Here is a 17,909-nt window from a genome sequence, read left to right as displayed (position 1 = left end):
GCTGCTGCTGCTGTTTCAGCTCGTCTGCCTCATCCATAACAGATATTTCCTCAGCAGCACCTTTTCTACTCATTAACTGTCCATTCACACCTGAAACAACAAGGTGACGACTCGGATTGGCTCAATGTCTAAATCTGGGTGCTGGATGCTCGACAGCATGGAGAAAAGGTCAATGTTAGAGTTTCAACTACACTGTTGAACACGGCCTGTAAACGGGGTGGCAGGAAGGCAGGTTTGCTCCACGAGGTGTTGTGGAACCTGGCCTTCTCTGCTATGTGATCGTAGAGCAATCACACAACTTTATGAGGGATGTGTGGTATTATAATTTTATTGAGTGTCAGGATAATTTGTTTTTTCTTGGCGGCCAAGTCAACGTTGGCTTGGAGCCTCCTTCAGCTGACATCCAAAGTCAATTCTTAATGCAGTGAACCCATAAAGATCCGTCCTCTGCAGCCTGAATGACTTCCAGAAACGCATGCAGGGCTTTTTCAAACTGCAATACTGACGGTGCAGTCAAAAAAACCAGACTCTCTTTTTTTATTGTTTAGTTTAACTTAAGCTGCAACTTTGACAATTCTCCCATTTCCCTTGATCCATTTGAGATGTTTTTATCCACCTGTGATAAATTCTGATCAAACGACCTAAACTATGCACAATATAACAATTATTTCACAGACTGCTCAGCTTATCAAAGGTTGAAAAGTGGAATTTGTGCGAATAGTGTTTTCTTCAATGGAAACCTGAAGCTGGATGGAAGACAGAAGCAAACCGGAGGTGGTTAAACCGAGTTTCTGCTTCGTGCTGCTGCCGAACAACGAGCAGATGTAGGTTCGTTAACAGTTCGTTATAAGCCAGATATGATATGAAAGACGTCTACGTGAAGAGCTCCCGACAGTTGTGTGAAATGAGCACCGATGGAGCGGTTTCTATTTTCCTCTGGTCTCACCTGAAACAACAGCAGAGGATGGATTTGTTCAATTACTGCAGTCCACCAGCAGGGGGCGCTCGAGAGGATTTGACTTGAGCTCTATCCTGTATTTTCACTCGATCTAATAAGATTTATTTTTAAAATAACAGAGAGTATAAAGGGCCTGTAAATGTCACCAACACTCACCCTGAAGGATGAGGGTAACTCGATGCAGGAGGCATTAATAGAGCAATCTTTTTTCTTTCTTTTTTTCAGAAAGGACCCATCCGCATTTGCCCCGGGCCTCTCCTCTCAGGTTACTGCAGCGATGCTGCATGCATGGCTGATTTGCATGCTGACGGCGGCAGCTTTACAACGAGGCGTCGCATTCATCACTGCGCACGTCACCGGGAGAAAACCAGCATCCTCTTCAACGGCCAGACTGTCGCACGAAGCCTCCGTGGCCCAAAGTACGCTGACCCAAGTGGCCGTTTATCTCCCCCCCCCCAGTGCACCGGCCATGAAAAGGTGAGCCAACATGAAGCCCAAACTCTGACCAGCGTGCAGCTCACGCAGCTTTTATGGACAGTGTTCACTAACAAACGGCACCTCGGTGATGCTGCTCTGGCCACACGCTCGGAGACACGTCGTGTACAAATTGTACGTCCTGTTGCTATGGATGGATATCACGGAGGGAGATTATTTGTGTGGAAGGGTGCATGTAGATTAAATTAGGGGGGTCTGCCTTTGACAGGCGGTGACATTTGCTCCAGCAGAAATGTGGTGGAGCAGAAGTCAGAGTGGGATGGTGTGATTTGTGTAAATTAGAGTGACAGGTTGCCTCATCGACATAATCATCTTATCAGCTGCATAATGGGGACCACCGTCAGAGATAGGAGCCGTCAGGCGCTGACAATAGAGAAAGCAGAAACCAATTTTCGGTTTACAGTACATGGGAGATCTCGATAAGTTTCCCAGCTGCTAACGGCATCAGATAAACTCCGCCGCTCCATCATTTAAGGATCTGGGTGCCGCCCCAGCGCGGCGTCCTGCATTAAACCAGCTCAACTCACGCAGTGGGAACCAAATGTGATCCATAATGCCATCTCACAGATGAGGCAGGAAGTAGGCACAGACTCACAATACCCGCTCCAGTTCGCAGAGACGGGCAACATTTTTTTTCCCTGCACCCACAGGGGAACAATTAATAGACCGGAACCCCAGGGAACACAACTTTCTCAACTGGAAAAACAACCCCATCATTGATAATAACATCACCGGAGACAAGATGTCCGCATGATGCAACAGTGGGCTCTGAAACATTATTGCTGCAAGGAGCAAAATACAGACCAGAAGCAACTGTGTCTCCAAGGCTCCGTATATTCACAGAGGCTCTACACGCTTCAAGAGTTTGTTTTAGTTTTGTTGGGGGGGGGGGTTGTGGTGCGTTGCTGAATACACCTGCAACAAGAACCATTAAAGATACATTAAGACTGAATGTGCCCACAAGTTGTCATTAGGAGGGAAGCGGTCCCTCGTGCACAAATTTACACGAGGGGCTGAACGCAATGACTCGACTCGCTGCTGTAGATCAAGGTGCTGACATTCCTCCATGAACAAATGTACTGGAGCCTGACCAGTCCTGCAGCTCTGCATACGCAGAAAGCTGCATAAATACATCCACCTACGGAGCCAAGCAATCGCAGTGTGTGTGTGTGTGTGTGTGTGTGTGTGTGTGTGTGTGTGTGTGTGTGTGTGTGTGTGTGTGTGTGTGTGTGTGTCCGTATGGAATAACATCAACAACAAGTGTCCCTGAAGCCTGATCTGTGCACCATACCCCCACATCTGTCCAGGTTATACCTGTAGCATATACACAGTAGGTTAGCAGTCGGTCCTCCCATGTGCCTCAAAGTGAGACAAACAACCGCCAACGGTCATTTTACAGATAGTTTGGACGCAGAGACGACAATAAAGTCGGTGAAATTATTTCCTCTGTTGGTCTGAAAAGGATTTGATGAGGATACGAGAGCTGACGTGTTCCCGTTGTATGAAACGGAGGCCAGTGACCTTCCATTGGCGGCCATCTTGTTTGGTGATGCCATTCGTAACCATAAGTCGGTGCAGCGGTCGCTAGAAAGCGAAGCTACAAGTTTCTCTCAACAGAGCTCAGCCGTCGATCTTAATGTTTCGCTCTGTTTTATGGTTAAGTGGACGCTCGAGTCCAGCATTAGCATCAAATGTGTCAATAGCTGTATTTTCACCCCTGAGTGCAGCACAAATGCTAATAAAGCCACAAATTAAGATGTAGTAAATCCAATCCATTTGACTTTTCATTATCCGACAGAGCTGGATAGGCTTTTCTCAGCACAGCGTCTCGTCCTCGGCGCCATCACGCCAACAGCACACGTGCCGGCGTTTCCTGCTGCCTTCTCGCTGCTCAGATGATCAAAAAGAAGGGAAAAAAAACCCGCTCCATACGGAGAGAATGTTGGGCTGATTAGCATTTTAAGAACTGAAACCCAAAGACCATTGTGCCTCGGCAATAAATCCCAGAACATCCAGCATGATTTACATATCCAATCCATAAAACCGGTCATTAGAACAGGAACTAAAGTGCGATATTTCCACACATCGACAGGGATCGACACTCTAATTCTACCCGGGCGTCAAAGGTTAATTGGTTGCAGTTGTTTACGGGTGGAATACACCTTCCATTTTGAAAGATCTGTGACAACAAATCCCCCCTAACTCCCTCACCGAGGTTTTAATTTCCCCCCACAGACGAACACAACCTCAGTAAACACACGTGGCTTCATGTGAATCGCCTGAAATTCACTTTTAATTCACACTACAAAAAAAAAGTGTTGCAGCGGAGGATTAATATAAGCTATATAACACTCTGTACAGCACATGGTTATCTCTGCCGGCCCTATCAGCCCTAGACGCTGGCCGCCTGAATGCATTTATCTTCTGTATTTTAAGTCAACAGCTGACTCCCCCCCCCCCTCACACACACACACACACACACACATACACAGTTCTTCTTATCTCTTCTTCATCTCTCCGCTCCCACTTCTTCTAATGAAACAGAGAGCTCACTATCAGCAACGCCTCACAGCAGCTTACAGAGGCTTCCTGTCAAACTTCAGCCACTAATAGAGAAATCGCTGCTGCTTTCTTTTAACATTGTTTCTGGGTCATAACTGGAATCCTAAAGAAAGTGTCGATCAGGATGTTCTTTGTACGGCACGGTCAGACTGATTGATTGCTTTTCTCTGAGCTGAGATGATCCATCCTTCATCAGTGAGACAGACAACAGCTGCGGGGAGGGGCGAGCGGCTCCTCTGCATGGCTGCAGCCTCGCTGCGACAGGGAGCAGATGTGGCCCGTGGCTGCTGTTGGTTTCATCCTCCGTCTCCCATTGTTTAGAACTGAGACGTTACTGTCACCACTGTCGTGCAAAACGACGCACTTTTCCCTCAAAGCAGCCGGCACAGAAACGCTTTTTATCACAGATGACTGTGTTTCGATTACTTTCTGGGATTTCAGAAAAGGCCCTTTTAGCGTCTCGTAACGGAGGGACTTTCTTCAAAGAGAGGCCGACACATCACAATTAGCCTGCGGTGAGAGAACAGGCCCCGCCCCCCATAATGATCAGGCTCACGGAGGTGGAAATGTTCCTCATTAGTTTCGCTGTAATTAGTTACAACACTTAAACATTGGCCGACAGCATCGGGGTCGGCGTAAAAATGGCTCCGAATGATGTCGTTTAAGCAAGATAACGACGACTCCCCAATGATGGCGTCGCTGGGATGCCACCCAACATTTTTATTGTTACCATCACCACCATCACACAGGAAGTCCTCCTCATCCGTGTTGTGCTCAGTTCCCTCATTATCGCTTTAGAAAGTCGTGTCGTGGAATCTGGGACTTTTAACGTGAACAAACACGTCAATTCTCTCCAACAAAAAAACGGCTCATCGGTGACAATACAGCAGCGAGGTAGAAAAAAGAAAGTTACACCTTGGCGTTACTATAGCAACGCAGGGTGAACAAATAAAAGGGCTGTCTCCAGGGACTCTTTCTTCTCGTGCATTTTTAGCAGCCACCACAGACAGAAGCGCTGCTCAACAGAAAAAGTGTCATTTTAATACTGAAGATTATTTAAATTAGCGTCTGGAACAGATTTATTTGTGTTCACAAGCGCGTTGGAGTCAAGAACACACAAAAGAAATCAACTCCAAATCCTCCGTTTGTCATCTGGAGATGTTTTCTCCTGCAGAGTCCGTTTATTTGCTACAGAATAGCGACTGCAGCTACAAAGCGTAACTAACAAGAAGAGTTCCTCTCAGATATCAGCGAGACATGAGCGACTGAGCTGGATTCCTCTGCCGAGCGCGTCCTACTCTGCAGGGACCACACGGCTCCGCTTTATTCCTGGCTCTGCTTTTTTTCCTTCTTGTTTATAATGAGAGTTTCACTTCACCTGATCTGTCAACATCGTTTCTCTGCGGACGGCAGAACAAGTGGCGAGGCTCATCTTGGAAGTGATGCGAGAGTATTTTGCCTTTCCCGTTCTTTTCATCACACCTGAGCTGTAACAGAACAGCCAACCTTCTGTTCCTGTTAACTGTCAGCTCTGGCACATGCTGTTTCAGACCCTCTATAAGGTGTAAAGCCACATATTAATCAAGAAAGATTATGCATCGGTGTAGTTTCATGAAATGATCCAACTTTTTCTTCTGTTTTGAACTCATTCTAAGTGGGTTTACTATAAGGTTTAAAACTACAGGAGCCACAACGCCGCTTCAATACTGAACCGTACAACAGATTCAGATCAGAAACTGCACCATCCCTGTTCTGGATAACCGACCCGACGCCCACAACGCCCGCCTGGACATCAGTGAGGGTACATTTGTCACTTTGGAAGATGGACGGACGTATAAAAATAACACGAAACCAGACCTCCAGGATATGGAGAATGGAGCTAAGCGACACAAAGTTGTGATTTATGTTAATCCGGTATGTTAAACAACGTCGACAGTGTGAGGGAGCTTTGCTAAAATTGTAGGAAATGTAACATTGAGCATGATATTGATGCATATTTGATGATGACTGAATAAAATAATTAAAAATATAAAGTGCATATCAGCAGAATAAATGGAAAGATGACATCACATGGTGAGAATTCTCGCACATAAAAAACGAAATATGATGAGACCTTTCTCCTCAAATGAATCCCTCTGTATTGATTTAACAGCGCTTAATGGACGCTTCATTTTATTCCACTGATGTAAGAACGTAAAGCTGATATCATTGTTCTAAATCAGTCCTGAAACCGTTTGAATACAATAATGCAGCGCTGTCGCTACTCCTGTCATTTCATTATAAATTATTTACCTCTACACGCATTTGAGTGGCACAAATTAGGTTTTTTGCAGTTAATATGTCAAAAGACATAAGATTAAAAGACGACAGGAGAAAAAGAGAAAGATGTATTATGATACGCACCGACTACTACTGGTAATATGCTCTAACTGGAAATCATAAAATCCCTGAATATTCTCAAACTGGCACAAACTGGAGAATAATTTTAAAAGCAGAGGGACCAATACAGCAGTTCTTTTATTTAGATCTGATCTGGTCATTGTTGTCAGGAGATCAAACATCCGACTTTTCTTTGGACAAATGAAAATCAAGGGATGATGGATAAAAAACGAGATTTGTCGATGGGGAGTTTCACCCTCCAGTCCATTTCTGGGTGTCCATCTACCACCGTATTTACAGTCTTGTGAGGGAAACATGGCACACAGCAGATGGTCATTGATTATCTGAACGCTCCTGTAATTGAATAATCTGCTTATTCAGCAAGAACTGAACAGATGCTGGTGATTGTGCATGTGAATGCAGCAGATTAGGCTAGGCTAGGCTAGGCTAGGCTAGGCGAGGCTAGGTTAGGCTAGGCTAGGCTAGGCGAGGCTAGGTTAGGCTAGGCTAGGCTAGGCTTGCATCAGCAAATGCAGCTTCTGTTGGATGATTTCAGTGTTCAGGGTCCTCAGGAACTCAGTCAGCCCCCTGTTGAGTATTTCCTCCATCGGCACAAACTGCAACACCTGTCTGTCACGCGGCGGCGGCGATGGCGTCTCGTGAGCGTCCTTCTCTCCTTCTAACCCAGCCATACAGTCCAGAAGCTCAGTGAGAAAGGGGAGAATTCCTGCTGCAGCTTCAGGGCAGAAGCCAACGCACACGAGCAGCGCTCCCACTACGCCGGAGGGCGGTGGACACCTGAACGTGACCGAGTGAAAACACACATGCAGGCAGAGGACAACGGCTGCCGTGACCCGAGTGAGGGCAGAAAACACAGGCAACAGCAGGGCGTCCCCAGAGCCAAGAGCCTGCAGGGAAAACACAAGGCAGCCTAAGACCTGGCGCTGGTAGCACGGATCCCCATCGTGGAGGGCCGTGCTGCCTCGTTGAGGAAATGAAGGTGCTGCAGAAAATCTCAAGGCTAAATTCCCAAGATCCGCTCCACAGGGGCTCCAGGCGGAGCGGTCGCCAAACACCAGACACTGGCGCTCCTTCTGCTCTCCAACGCAGTCGCCCGTGAGGTTGCAAAGAGCCGACACGCCGGACAAGATGGAGGCCGCAGAGGCCGCACGGCAGGATCCACAGGGGGACACGCGGGTCCAGTCCAGGTCCGCATCCATCAGGGCTTCGTTTAAATGGTTCAACAGCCCCCCTTCACAGAACGGAGAGTTCCTGATGCTCGGCAGAGCAGGACCAACAATAACGTACCAGGAACTGACTTCACACCCAGACAGGGGTCCTTCCAGCATGCAGGCGGTCCCGGCCGCCTCAGCGCAGTGCGTCTGTATGCAGGTAGCATGGCAACCCTTTTGGATGCGACCCTTCCAGCTCAGGGAATTCAATTCCCTCCGCTCGTTGAAGGAGCCGCTTTGGTTCTTCTGGTTTAGGGGTCGGCCCACAGCGACCACGCAGCAGGCGGGGGTCACCGTGTTACGAGACACCCACTGACTTCTGGGAAGGAAGCTCACCTGTGACAGACGACAAATACGATCGTTTTAGCGGATTATGATGTACACGTGCATTTTGTTTTTCTGTAAGATTCGGAATCTCTGGTGTCTGAAACTGAAGAGGGCTGAAATCTGCTGGAGGTTTTACCAAGAAAAGCATCAATCTGCACTTTTCGCGCTGTTCCTCTTTAACTGTTCCAGATGGTCCGTGTCTGTCTCAAATGCCGCATGGCCCGACAGGGAGACGGGAACATCAATAACAATCAGAAAAGGGGAAAGGTTCGTCCCTCTGAGAATAATAATTAGTGTCTGTGATGAAACCATTAAATTCAGGAGCTGAAGCTTTCGGAGTGTTTAGAACCAAAATAGCCGCGCATGAAAGGGGCCACGGAACAGAATTTGGCCGAGGTCCTGATGTTTTTATTTGTTGTTTCAACTTTGGACCAATGACAGAAGACAAAACTGAGGAGAGAAAGGAGCCTCGTGGTAGCACATGAGGGGAGGAAGAGGCATCTGTTCCAGAAAAGAGGTAAAAACTCAACGAAAGAGACGTTCAGTGGCCCCTTTGGCTAAATATGCTACAGCCAAACGGCAGCAAGGTCTGCAATGATAAACATTACAGTCTGGTCATGATGGTATGTTACGGACTTCAGGGGTGACAATGGTCTGGCTTCATGGCGTGCAGACATACCTGGAAACGCTGGAGATATTCCTCGGCCGTGCGGTCTCTGATGTGGTCCAGGCGCTGCCTCTGCTCCACGCTCATGCCCTCAAACAGCTGCAGGTTCTCTGTGATCGTTTCTACCTGCAGCGTGTGGAAGTAGAGGCACACCTCTTCGTGCTGCCTCTGAAACGTCTCTGGGATAGCTGAAGCTGGGAAGAGGGCCTCTCTGTCGGCCAGATGGGGTCCGTAATTACGGATCAGTTTCGAGAGCAGAGGCCGCACGGCTTCCTTGCCTTCGTAGCGCAGACACACGACATAAACCTCGGAGTTGCCAGACTTGCTGGTGGCCGGTTTGAAGACGCTGACGGAACCGAAGCAGCAGGTGAGCAGGTAGAGCAAGCAGACGGAGGAGTGTTCGTAGAGGGTGAACATTTTCAGCACAAAGGAGCCGCCGGGGTTCAGCAGCAGTAACGCAGCGGTGACCTCACAGTAGTGCAGCGATGCCACCAGCGCCTCCTGCTCGTCTGGGTTCTCCTGGCAGTCGAAGCTGCCGTCCGCCGTCACCACGTCCACCCGACGCATGTTGGCCACAAACGTCTGAAGCTCCAGCAGATACTTCTGGGTCATGATGTCGCCCGTGTTCTCTGAGCCAAAATACCACCAGGGCAACGTGTTGGCGATTAACCGATCATCTGCGATGGTTGTGCCCCCGCCATTGGCCTCGTGGTACGGGTTGAGCGTGTTGGCCGCCCAGCTCCAGTCGCAGTAGCGCTTGGACTCGCTGGTCTTCAGGTAGTGGTTAAGAGCTGTTATGAACGCCCCCGGAGCTTCACAGAGATGGACAGTATTGAGCTCCCCGTTATGAAGAGCCTCTAAAGGCGGAAGATCAAAAGTTCCAAGGATTTCATAGAACTTGCACCAGGCCTGGGTACAGATCTCCGCGTTGGCAACAGAGCGCACGGCGGCCATCACCTTCCCAGCACGGTTGGTGGAGTTGGTATGCTGGTGCCAGACCTGCACATTCTTGTCACTGAGCTGGTTTTTTACGGCATTCAGCGATGCCTTCAGGGCCTGCAGCCTACAATGCTTCTCCGGTGGGTGTCTGAGAGCAACATTCGGGTCTGGAACACACCACTCGCCACTGGACGGCTTCACGTAGGTTTTAAGCTTATTAAAGAGACCGTGAATCTCTGGCTGGCCTTTAAGGTCCGTTGCCAGGACGTTACAGTTGTGCAACTTGCCGACTTTCTTCCTGCTCCCATTGCCTGAGATCATCATCCGTACCTGCCGTGGACAGAAATCAGATAAACACATCGGCGATGTCTCTTATATCCGAGAGGCGTTGAGCCATTAATGTCAAATTCAGCGTGAGGCGTGCCCTCAGGACACGCTGCAGACCGTACAGCGGCCATCACCTCAGCGGGGAGGGAACGTCCCGCAATTCACTAATGAAGAAACGGCTGAATTAAAAAAATCCTCATTAACGGCATATTTAAACATTTATGAAGACAAAATGATGGCTTGATTCCATTTTTGGAAGTATATTAATCAACATTTTCATTATTAAAATCAAGGTAGTGTGACATTGCCGCAAGTTTGCACCACACCATCAAAAAATATACATTTGCAGCCCCTCGCAATATCGATTTTGACCCATATTGGTTTTATATATTAAGTTGTGATGCCTAAATGTAGAACTATATTAAATTATACTGACCGCTCCAAATGAGGAGAGAACAAGCTTAAATAACTGTGTGCTGATGGACAATCCTCAAGTAATGACAGAAATTGAATTTACAGAGTTAATCCAGCTCTCATGCACATGATTGAGATGACTACAGCCAGCTACAGAATGCATTTCTGGGTCATTTCCTGATTAGTCTGCAGTGACTCAGTGATGAATGACAATGTATGGTATATAGCTAATGGCAACAGATTCATCAATTATAGCTCATAAATCATTCTGTTGAGCACTGCTTGTGTGTGTAGCATTCATCTGCTCCGGTTTGTAGTTTTGAATTGTTCCACTGAGGTTAATGTTTTATCCATACAGGAGATTAATGAATGTGCTGAAATATTATTTTAATATGTGAATAATTAATGACAATGATTAGGTTTGAATATCAGACTCAGACAAGAATCTAAAAAATACAACAAAAAACAGTGAAAAAACAAAACAGATGTAATTTCTGAAAGATTTTGCTCTCTTTTCTTGTTTACCCGATTCCCAGCATCATAATCCAGAACTTCTCAGATATTCACAATCTGGACAGTAATTCATTCTCTCTCATGTCTGGTACTGTCGGTTGGCTCTACCTCTTTCATATGTGTGTATAACAATAATATGATGTTCATATAGGGAAATACCAAGTTTGGACAAATATTTTGGTCTATAGCAGCAAAAATGAAAGCAAATGTGTGATATACACTGTTATATTATATACTTATACACTGTTATATTATATACTTATATACTGTTATATTATATACTGCGGTTCTTTCAAGCCACAACAGTGAAAATGACTGATATATTAGGACGAAGAAAAACTTTGAAGTCTTGTTATTTGACTTGAGCACTGGAAGTAAACTTAATGCTTTAAGAGAAACTTTCTCCGGACAATGAAGATACAAACGCCGGAACTGCATCTCCTAAAACTAGTAACAATATATTTTCCATCATAATGTAGAAAAATAAACCCCCATGTTAACAGAAACTTGACTGTGATGCTGCAAAAATACACAAAAAGCATGAAAAAGATAAAAGTCACTCACAGTGCAGCAGCAGCTGATACCCGGAAACGGAAACACAAAATCACGTGACTTAGAACAACACGCGCATGCGCTTACCAATGGGCGGGGCCTATGACATTTCTAGTTTATTAATTTGGCATCGGAAATTATATTTTAGGCTAATTTCATGAATTTCAACAATTAGTTTTTAGAGAAAAGTATTTGTGCCAGAATAAAGTTTCTTGAATTTGAAATTTAAATCTTGTCTTTACAAATACATACTTGTAAAACACTAACATAAGAATTTTTTTCTAAAATAAACTTTTCATTTACGAACAATTTAGTCCAAATAATATAGTATTTCCTCATTTCTCTCCTGTTTTTGGTTTGTTGATTATGAAAGTAAACAATAAGGTGTGTTGTGTTGTAAATTACATTTCATGGATGATGTTTTTAATCCTCATTCTGGAAATTACATGTGTTTGCATATTTCCAGGCAGATTATCTACAGTCAACTGATGTGTGTCATCATATTATATAATTAGGAGAGCTTAAAGTGTAAGCTGATTTCATAAAAGATGATTGAAATATGGACTTTCGTGTCAAGCTTAAATATGCTGCTTGTTCCTCTGCATAATATTTTCTCACCTTACATCACATTAGCATACAAGAGCAAGGATGATAAGGAGAGGAGAAAAGAGAGGGAACTATGAGGTAAAGTTGCAGCTTTGATGTTTTTAATGTGTTAAATACTTTATTATGACTGGCTCCCATCAAGTGAACGTCACGCTAGTAAGGAAATTGCAGCTTGCAAAACATCATGATGCATTAAATTAGATAAGATTTAATGCATGAAATGAAATTAGAAGACATTTATATAACTTTGCCCACATGCACAATATAGAGATTATGGTACAGCATACTTTTTATTATTCATTGTTATTGTTTACATACACAGATACACATATACAAACACACACACATGCATGAACATACACACACACCATATCTAAATACTGTAGTAAAATGTGATTATTTTAATTTATAGAGAACCAATATTTTGCTTCTTAGACTCAAATGTAAATCTAATACAATTTAGAATAATTTTCATCTTTTGTTTGAGAGATTGTGTTTCTTTGATTCAATTTTGTTTAAAAAGGTATCATATGCATTTTCAAAAATCAGCTAATTACAATATTTGATCTCGTTTGCATTAATGTACACATAAAACACAGGTCATCTAATAACTGAGACAGTTTTAGCATTAAAACGGGGCTCTTCAGATACTACGAGAAGTATAATTTATTGTTGGTCTTCATTTCTGCACTCACCTTATATAAGGTGACAGAGGAGTGTCCTTCACCTGAGCTCATTGTCACTGCAGACATTATCCTACAACATTCCAGCAAGAGGTCAACGTTCTATCAGCACTTCAACATAGGCAGGAAAAGTGATGAATGCATGTTATCTCCATTATTATGTCAATCTTCTGGTCATAACCTCCATGCATAGAAAACAAGGTCAAATGTACGTATATGATCCCAATCAGTAATACAGTCAACACATCACTGGGACACCAGGACAAGAAGAAGCTGCTGGAGGAGCAAAAGCAAGAGTTTGAGTTATTCAGGCATTTATTCTGATCAAAACCAAGAAAACCATTTAAATTCAAAGAGATTGGGATTGGGCATATTGTATAAGCCTGAGGTGCCTTAGATACATGCCTGCACATGAATCCTGCCAACATTGGTGATTTTAATTTTGAATTGTGGGTTCTCATTCTCATAGCTGAGCAGGTTGTATTAATGTTCCACATTTGGTGTATTTAATTGTGGATTTACACCCAGTAGTAGCTTCATATATAATCCAGAGGGTAAAAGTGGAGAAGAGCGGTACGATTTAGAGGTGTTCCCTCAAGGACAGTTGCTAAAACCATTACATAACGGTTGATAAGGAGCCAGTGTGTGAGATGGCCTGTTTGTGAATTAGGCTGTTGTTATGTGTGTGTTCAAACACATAAGTAGGCTAGAGAATGTGAAATTATGTTGATATGTGAGCACTCGCCCTGCGGGCATACGCACAGATCCCATTTTCTGGATTTACTGTAAATCATTGTTCAGTCACAGTGCAGCGCCTCTGATATGTGCACGCTCCAAGGTAATGTCCCACAGCTCCTTCCAGATTCAGGTCGATAAACAATAAATACTACGAGTTCGACTTACTTGAAGCTTGAGAAAGAAAATGGAGAAGACGACTCATGCTTCAAAAGAGTTAAATTAATTGTCAAATTTTCCACTTTGCCTGTTATTATTTATGTAAACATATTAGAACAGAATGTAATATGTTTACATTAAATGTATGCTCGTGTTCACTCAAGTGTAGATCCTGGGTCCACAGCACAAATCATTTTACCCTTTATTAGTGTTTCTACAAATACAAACGGCAAATGATTCTATGGTACAATACTGGCCCCTAGTGGGGTCTCTGAGTACACGCCATCCAGGGCATTACACTAATTATCTAATTTGGTCTATGCCATATCTTCTTTTCATTTTAAACATATTTTGCCTACAGCAAACGGGTGACCTTGGATTCAGAAAGAGCTCTGAAGTGAAATGGCTGCTGAAGACAAACGTGTGACATTCAGAATTTGTGAAGAAGCTCCATGAGAGCGATGGAGGTGCTCTGCCCGAAGATGAAGGATCCAACGACGATAGTGATGACGCCCCACGCTGTTAAACTCCACCTGCAGGGGAGAATCAAGCAGGTCCCCTTCATTTTCGACAGGAGACCTTCTACAGAGCAGGTGCAGTTTGACTTTTCAATAGAAGATAATTAACTCAATCATCTAACTTTTACCCTGTTATTTACAATCAAATAAAGTAACTTTAAAAAAAATAACCATCTTACCTGACTGTGTGCGTCACAGCTTCTGTCTCCATTGTAAAAACTAAGCATAATCCTGTAAAGACAAAACAGGACGTCGTGTATAAATTTAAACCTGTTCATTCATCATCATTTCAGCACACAAGTTACACACCAGGGAAGATAAAGATGAAGAAGGCGCTGATCCCCCCGATGACGCTGATGACCTCGCTCATGTCGGGGACGTACATGGCGATGAGAAGCGTGACGGCGATCCAGATCACAGTGAGAATGACTCTGCAACGACTCTCAAAAGACTTGGTGACCACTCCTCTGCGATTCCTTTGGAGGCGCACCACCAGGTTCAGGATGACCGATCTGATCCCAAAGACAAAGTCAACACACACGGACAACACCAACCACTGCCGATCAACTGTGGCGTCCCTCACCTCCCCAGGAGAAGAATGATAGGATAAATGGTGATGATGGAAATGCCAAAAAGCAATCTGGAAATGATTATGACCACGTCGCTTCCTGGGTAGGACATTAAAATATCGGAGGCAACCTCCTGTCCAAAGGTCAGGAAGCCGTACACACCTGCAGTGGGGGTGATGAGAAGGTTAGCAGGAGGGACCCTGGTGGACATAGAAGATGTAAACTGACCAGTGAGCGTGTAGATGACCAGACAAAAGATCATGGAGAGCACGGAGATGAGCACCCAGTGGGAGAGCTTCTGGTTCTCCATGCTGCTGTAGATGGCGATGCAGGCTTCATGGCACTGCAGGCAAACACAAGATCATCAGCGTTTCCGGTTAAAGCCTCTGGACAGGGCTGATGGGGCTTTGCCCAAGCTGTGCAGAGACTCTTCTGGCTTTGCTCACGTCAGTTATTGATGCGTGTAAATGTGTTTTCACCTGCTGGGACAGTGGAGGTTTGCTGTTTGGTGTGTTTGTGTGTTTAACCTACGGCCATAAAGAAGACGTGGGACAAGAGTCCGCAGCAGGAATCGAACCACACACACTGCAGTCAGACTCCAGACACATAAAATACAAACTGAATGTGATTTGTATCCATTTACCTTTGTATTCTACAGTGTCCCAGAGTTTGTGTCGGCCTTTGAATCAGTTTACTGACTTTGGATTCTATTTTCAAATGATGTCAAAGGTTTTTGGGGCAACATTTATTACACAACCAGAGAGTTGTGTATTTGGGGTGCAGCTCTGCAGAAAAGACTGAAATTATTCTGTGGTGTCATGTAAACAGTCAGACTTCATGAAATGCCTTAAAGAACACACAGTGTATCTATTTTCAGGTTTAAAGGCAACTACCTGGAAGCCAAAGCAGATGGTTGGGACGACACTGAACATCGAACCCCAGGAGTTGATCCTGAAGAACAAACCAGTGTTTCCTGATGAACATTTGGATCTTATTCAAAGCACAGACACGGTGGTACCCACCCCTGACTGGTGTCTGGTGGTATCAGGACAGGGTGACTCTCCATCAGATAATATTTAACAATCACGGCCACACACAGGTAGGAAGCTGCCAGGGTCCCCAGCACACTGAGCGGAGGAGGAGAAACGGGAAATCACATCGAATCTGGATATCGTTCTAAAAGATCAGCGTTACCTTGTGTACTTCTGGATGCCAATTTCTTTTGGGATGGACAGGGGCAGGATTATGATGAGGCACATGATGAAGAGGGCAAATCTGTGGTCGGTGTACCAGTGATACGGCATCTCTTCCTCCAGGGAGCCAGTAATTGACTGATATAAGGAAATACACACTGCAGCAGGAGGAAAGGGGGAAACACCAGAGGATCATCAAAAAGTCAGACAAAACCTCTTAGAAATGATTCATTTACATTTTTTTTCCATTGTTAAAATGGTTTGACGTGTAATCTGGAGTTTGAAAAAAATGCTTTAAAAATGTGTCTGAAGCGTTTTGGCCTGCACGTTTCCCGTAAATCCAATCAAACACATTTGGATGGAAGCCGGACGAAATGAGAAAAGGGAAAAAAACGGGATTTTGCACTCCTGCTCTTATCTGCCACGTGTTCACGCTGCTGGCCTGGATGAGAATTAAAGTGCGGATGATTTTTGTTCTAAAACAGATTAATTTCTGATATCGGAGACGCCTCCAGAATTGATCACCAGCTCAGTTCAGATGCCTGAAGATGGGAAACAGCTTTTAAAGTGTACCGGAGAAAACCAAAACCTGAAATGCTGAAGCAAAGAAGTCCTTTATGATGAAGGAAACCAGAGAATCCAGAGAAAACCCGGAGTTTGCTGTGAGCCAACTGTGATCACCACTGCCAGGAGCATCAATGTGAGACAACGAACATCAAAATCAGAAGCGACTCAGCATCGTGGAATTCCACCACTTACGTTTCTCCAGCTGGTCCTGCACGACCACCAGGAAGGCGACGCAGATCATGAAGAGGTTGAAGCAGAAGCAGACCTCGCAGAGCTTCCCGATGGCTCCCCCGCACACCTCACGCACCACATCTTGGTACGTGTTCTGCCTGCTGACTGACGAGGCATAACCGAGAATAACCAGACCGCTGATGAGGAAAACCAGAGAAACCTAAAGGAGAACGAGACCGACGTGACCCTTCTAAAAAGAAATGTAATCAAGGAGCAGATGAAGAATCCTCGGGTCCTCACTGGAATCATCATTAGAGCCCCCATGTGAAATGTGGCTCTTTCTCACCAGGGTGAGCAGGATGGAGGTGAGAACCACCGAGCGGCTCTGTAACGTAGCCCCGCATCTTCACGTGCAACAGATCAAATCTCCTGAGTAACTCAACAGACAAATCTCTGACACCAGTGATGACCACAGGCGACGGCCTCACCAGCTCCACGGTGGTGCCGGTGGTCACCCCTCCGGCCTTCTGGAAAGCCCAGGGAAAGTTGAGTAGTCCGGCTCCAAGCGCGGACTTCAACATAATAAACACGGCGCCGAATGAGCCGAGCCGCGGCGGGTCCGCATGGGACGAGGAGTGGGCCAGCAGGCTGATGCTCTCCCGGGCAAGTTCCTCCATGACCCCCAACCAGAAATAACTCACTTTCTAGAGAGGACCTGAGGTTAGGGTCATTCTCCAGCAGAGTAAACCCGTGGCATGAGACAGCAGCTTCTATAGCCTACGGCCACGTGCACCCAGGGGCCTTTCACCATAGGGCGGCACATTTGTCACCATGGTGAGGATGTGTGCTCCTCTTTCCTGCACCTCTCTGCAAAAACACCAAAGCTGCCTTTTTAAAGAGTCCATAAATGTTCATTTAAGTATCTATTGAGCTTTTCACACAACAGGATTTAAGTCGCAGGCTATTAAACATATTTATCAACTGTCTGTCATGTTTTCACGTTAACTTCAAAAAGAAAACTCACAAAGTGTGTGAAAACATAGAAATCAGTTTTATACTGAGGTGAGATCCAGTGACTTGGTCAGTTCTGTTTTATTATTTCACCTGTAAAATATAGACGTGATAAATTTGCCACGGGACAATAAACTCAGACAGATATTACATGACCACAACGATACACACATAATGCTGCCCTTTAAAGTGCCTGTCTGAGAGTGGAGACATGCTGAGTCGCTTCTGCTGCATGATAACAACTGTGTTTAGTTTAAATTGGTTCTTATTGTTGAGTGGAAAATGGTGCCCCGTCTCTCTCATTGTATACAGGCATTTATTTTATGGTAAAC

General features: G+C 45.1%; 2 protein-coding genes across 3 annotated transcripts; both read right to left on the bottom strand.

Annotated features, from left to right (window-relative positions):
* Positions 1 to 6,514: 6,514 nt before the first annotated feature.
* On the bottom strand, positions 6,515 to 11,427 carry cmtr2 (cap methyltransferase 2). 2 transcript variants are annotated; one of them, XM_003970055.3, is made up of 3 exons: positions 11,378 to 11,427; positions 8,633 to 9,889; positions 6,515 to 7,962 (listed from the first exon to the last, which is right to left on the bottom strand). In XM_003970055.3, the coding sequence occupies exons 2-3, from the start codon at positions 9,881 to 9,883 to the stop codon at positions 6,907 to 6,909; spliced, it is 2,307 nt and encodes a 768-aa protein (XP_003970104.2). In that variant the 5' UTR covers positions 9,884 to 9,889; positions 11,378 to 11,427; the 3' UTR covers positions 6,515 to 6,906. The 2 variants fall into 2 exon arrangements, with proteins under 2 accessions (XP_003970104.2, XP_029702284.1); XM_029846424.1 differs by lacking the exon at positions 11,378 to 11,427 and having other exon boundaries at positions 8,633 to 11,352.
* A 1,192-nt stretch (positions 11,428 to 12,619) lies between these two features.
* On the bottom strand, positions 12,620 to 17,326 carry slc38a8b (solute carrier family 38 member 8b). The gene is made up of 10 exons (XM_003970054.2): positions 17,055 to 17,326; positions 16,588 to 16,786; positions 15,830 to 15,986; positions 15,658 to 15,762; positions 15,529 to 15,586; positions 14,864 to 14,978; positions 14,650 to 14,797; positions 14,376 to 14,578; positions 14,246 to 14,297; positions 12,620 to 14,081 (listed from the first exon to the last, which is right to left on the bottom strand). The coding sequence occupies exons 1-10, from the start codon at positions 17,241 to 17,243 to the stop codon at positions 13,979 to 13,981; spliced, it is 1,329 nt and encodes a 442-aa protein (XP_003970103.1). The 5' UTR covers positions 17,244 to 17,326; the 3' UTR covers positions 12,620 to 13,978.
* Between the last annotated feature and the right edge of the window lie 583 nt (positions 17,327 to 17,909).

The sequence above is a fragment of the Takifugu rubripes genome, chromosome 13, assembly GCF_901000725.2.
Source record: "Takifugu rubripes chromosome 13, fTakRub1.2, whole genome shotgun sequence".
Lineage (NCBI taxonomy): Eukaryota > Metazoa > Chordata > Actinopteri > Tetraodontiformes > Tetraodontidae > Takifugu > Takifugu rubripes.
This window is presented reverse-complemented; position numbering and strand designations above follow the sequence as displayed.